General features: G+C 36.7%; 1 protein-coding gene across 1 annotated transcript in view; it reads right to left on the bottom strand.

Moving 5' to 3' along the window:
• Positions 1-680: 680 nt before the first annotated feature.
• LOC117173567 overlaps positions 681-4,612 on the bottom strand; it is a 42,768-nt gene continuing 38,836 nt past the window's right edge. Inside the window, exon 2 of the mRNA XM_033362209.1 lies at positions 681-1,623. Within this exon, the coding sequence (XP_033218100.1) occupies positions 1,185-1,623 (439 nt within the window). The 3' untranslated portion in view covers positions 681-1,184. The remainder of the gene's footprint in view (positions 1,624-4,612) is intronic.

The raw sequence follows: 4,612 nt of genomic DNA, 5'->3' as shown, positions 1-4,612 counted from the left end.
ACAACTTTCTCCAAGACTTCGAGAAAAGAACTATATTCGTGATCGAATTCTCGGCTCCTGCCGACTACAACATCACTTGTAAGGAGAAGGATAAGGAGGAGAGGTATCAAGACCTCAAAAAGCAGATGCTGCAACGAATGGACCCAAAATATTCAGTTAAAGTAATTCTCCTTGTGATCTGTGCTCTCGGAGATGTGTAACTATTATTGGTCCGTAAGATTAAAGCCATATCATGCCAAAGCACTTGCGAGATGGATGCAGAAAGCTGTCATCCTTCGAACACTTCACGTCCTCAAGATACACGAAAGTTTCACCGGCTTGTCGTGATTTCATCGTGCCCTGTGACCACCCGTGTGACGTTCGTAAGATGTGTTCATGAGTGTAGTAAATGCCGGGTTGCATACTTTTTGGTAAGCCCCAGTTTGTCCACCCTGTATATGTATGTATGTATGTATATATATATTAAAAAAGTTGCGCCGACATACTTTTTACTGGCGGCGGCGGTTTGAACAATTTCGATCGGCGGTAGGCGGTCTAGTTGGATGTAGCGGGGCGGCGTAGCGGTCTAGTTTAGTATTTTTGTTGACATAAAACTTGAAAATATAAAAAAATGTAGGAACAAAAGAATAATTTCAGTCATAAGGTATTTATTTAAATCCGCTTACTTTAACTGCTAATTGGTCACCGGAATTTCCGCAACCAATCGAAAGCCACCGGATCATCCGGCGGGAAGATGTCCGTTACCATGTAAATTTACCTACGATTACGTCGGTGCGCCAATACGCCGCCGCGCCAACGGCGCTGAATTCGAATCAGCGGCGGTGCGGGTTTGAAGCAAGATGACCGGCGACGGCGTTTCCCGGCGGTGCAATCGTCTAATGTATGTATGGCTCATACTTGTCGAAGTGTCTAGTTGTACAGATTTTTAGGATTTTCACTATACATCCGAAAATCTGGACGAGTAGTAGCTACGGCCTATTTTTTAAATGTTTTAACAAAAATATATTTTAACCAAATTCAAATTTAATTTCTTTTACTTTAACTTTGACCATTGTTTCTTCCTTCTCTAAAAGTCTGTTTTAAGCGTTTGCTATTCTTTCTCTAAGAACTCTAATTCAAAGTATTTGAAGACATTCGGGTCTTCAATTTAAAAGATATTCCTACTTTCCTTTATTATATGTACATCATGAACAGTTTATAACTTTCTTATCCATTTCTTGAGGGTTTTGATTAATTTCGACGACTCTGCAGGCTTTAAGAACGTTTGCCGCTTCTTTGAAAAAAAAGCCTAAGGCTTCTGCTATCGGTTCACAGAGATCTCTGAGCGAAGTGGCCATGTTGTACAAAAGAATTAAAAATGGCTGTATCAGGGCGTTGAAGACGATTGACAAGAAGGGCTTAATAAAGTAATCCGCAAGTATCTGAAGAATTCCAACTGTTAGTGGTCTCACCATACTATAGAGTAGGAAACGAAGAAGTTGAAGTATGAAAGCGATCACAAATCCGAAAGCGATATGAGCTGTTCCAAAAATCTCAGCCCAGAAACGCGCCGCTGCATTTTCAGATTTTTCTGCATATTTATCTGATGTCACTATCGGTGGTGAATCTGTTGTTCTATAATATCTACAAAAAGAGAACATTTATTTATTGAGTAATAATAAGTTCTTTTTCGTATTTTTACTAAAAAAATAATTATGTAGGGTTCATTTTTCTCAATTCAAATTTTTCAAATTATTTGATGAATAATGAGTTTTTGGAAAAAAATATTTATGTAGATTAATAACAAAATTTATTGGTAAATATTTGATCCAACCAGTCTTGGTTAAGTTACTTTTTAAAAGTATTTATGGATGTTAAACTTTTCTTTTTTGGGAACAAAGGATCCCAGTGAGTCTTAAAGGGTTTTAAAGTGGGACGATGGTCATAGATGTTAAGGCCTTGGATCCACTCTGTCGTGTAGCGGGTTCGATTCCATGCACATAGAAATTAACAGGACGGATCACAAACTTTCGTGGTCTTGCAACGAGTAAGTAAGGGACATGGCGCACGTCGCCCATGCTCTCTCTCTACTTCCAAGAAGGGCTCTCAGAGCTGATAGGGGAGTCACGTTAGACGTTGAATAATGTCTAACATTAATGTCTAACATTGTTTCTTATTAAACAAACAAAATTATTTACATTTTATGAGTTTCAATTTAGAACGGTTACGCGTTCAAACACAGTGATTGAGCTAGCTGTATTATAAAGGAGTAAACGAAGATTTAAACTTGGAAATCCGGCGGCGTTCCACCGATTTGTATGAAACCTTTTGCATTGTGCTGCTAAAGATGTATATTTAAAAGTTTTAAACAAATCCGCTTATTGTTATTTATTTGCTTAAACAAAGAACTCCGAAAAATAGATTTTAAAGTCGAATAACTAAAACAGATGAGGTCTGAAAGCCACGAAAATATGATGTTTTTTATATTGGGGATGCTGATTATGATTTTGAGGCTAGAAAAATTCAAAATGGCGGCCAAACTTTTTGTAAAATATAGAGGAGATGGCTCGAATATGGCACACTGTGATTACTAACAAACTTAAACGTGCAGTTTTATTTATAAATCATGCTTGTAGTACTACAGTAGGGTTAATAGAATAGTATTGCAAAGGAAGTATCGAGAGGCTTCTCTTTAGACTGGATCCGAGAGTTCAAGACCGGATACAAGAGTAACTACGTTCTGCCACGGAATGCAGTTCGTAACTGATTTGTGAAAATACAGTCAAAGTAGGCTTAGCGTAGGCGAAGTACAAATTGAATAAGGGATGCTTATTGTTTATTGGCTGAGGAGAGGTATAAGTAGGAGAATTTGGACACACCCAAATTGTGACGTAGAATATTTTGGAAAGTGGAATCACCCTTAGAGAAAATTTAAGTACAATTGTGAATCCTCTGCGGCGGTAAAGGGTTTATATGGTAGGATTAGTAATAAGTTGGGCGATGAGTCTAAACAGTTTAGGTGGTAAATGCAAACTGGACGAAAGATGGACAGTAAATCCGTTCAAATAAGAGTTTTTACACCTTGGTCTCTAAAGTGCTAAAACGTGCGGCGAACAAAGAAAAAGATTTTAAGAATCATAAACATTGACAAACTTAGATTTGTATAACTGCTGGATTTTAGCTATTTTAAACATATGCAACTTTAATCTGGGAAATGGCTGAGAAGAAATTGAGTTTGCAGGGAGGCCTTAAGCTTCTAAACTGCCAATACGTGCGATAACAAAGATGAGTTTAAGCTACGCATAAAAACATAAAAACTTTTCGTAAATAAACGAAAGACGACCGGTGTACGACCAGGACCTCTGGAGAAACAGATTCTCTAAGTACTGAAAGCTGCTCTTCTTGGTGGTTCGGAATCCACCTCAAAATATAGGTCCCCCTCTTATCATCAAGTAACTCTGTAGGGGCTATTTAGAGGAATAGGGGAGAGGCACAAGGAAAATCTAACCCCTTAGGGACATTTGAGAAACTTCCGCTTATATAAAGAAAAAGCCAAAAGTAGGCGACCCTCTCTTTGATCCATTTCAATTAGTTCTAAAAAAATGTATAGCTCTAATGTCAAACGCGCAAAGTTTTGGAGGTACTTTTTTTAAGCTTTGATTTTCAACACTTCCCAGAACGATCTGGAAACCTTGAAAATCTGAAAAAATTCACCGACATTCCTTAAAATGTCTAGAATGCAATGCAATTTTCCAAATTCTAAAATATGCAATTTTTTACTATTTACAGACAGTCTTTTACAAAAGTATAATTTACAAAAGTGTCACTGTAAATTTTTTGATTATTTCACCATATAATGTGTAATACACATTAATGAGAATGTATTTGAAATATGTTTGAACAATAATATATAAGGAATCTTGACATTAAAATAATTTTTATTGACTTTTTATTTAAAAGATTTAAAAGATTTTATTTAAATCTGATATACTGCTCTTTATTTGACAATAAAATTAATTAATTAGGTACGAACTATTTTTTCTGATAATTGAACCCTCAGGGTACGAACTGGGTTGGCGTAACCCGAGCGAATTTTTAAAGTAGTGCCACTTTGAAAGAAGTCGATGTTGGGGGTCCGTACCGGAGGGGGAGGTCTCTGAAGTTGAATATTTGGAGCGTCGGTCTCCAGCTTGAGTCTGCACTTGTTGTGTTATTGTGCAAATTATCAGCTTAAAAAAATTTGAGTCGGGTGTTTTACACCCAGTTCTTACGGAACGTGAAAAATCCATTATTTATAAAAATTAAAAATCAGGGTATATTCTAACGGGCAGTTCTACCAAAATAGAGAGAAAGAGAGAGAAAGCGAAACGAGCCTGATTACGAGATCTTGGACTTTTTTTTACAAATCGTATACCGTCAGATCGGGCAGTTCTAAAAAATCCTTAAGGTCGGGTAGTTCTAAGAAATCCTTGGAATAAAACCTTTAAAAATGATCTTTTTAAGAGCATTTTATGCAGTAAAGTATACTGGTATATACGAGGGTGGATTGATAAGTTTCCGGCCTGATCAAGAAAAACAACGTTTTTAAGAATTTTTTTTTTTATTTCTCAACATAATCTCCTCCAAGGCTGAT

The sequence above is a fragment of the Belonocnema kinseyi genome, chromosome 5 (assembly GCF_010883055.1).
Source record: "Belonocnema kinseyi isolate 2016_QV_RU_SX_M_011 chromosome 5, B_treatae_v1, whole genome shotgun sequence".
In the NCBI taxonomy this organism is placed as follows: Eukaryota; Metazoa; Arthropoda; class Insecta; order Hymenoptera; family Cynipidae; genus Belonocnema; species Belonocnema kinseyi.
This window is presented reverse-complemented; position numbering and strand designations above follow the sequence as displayed.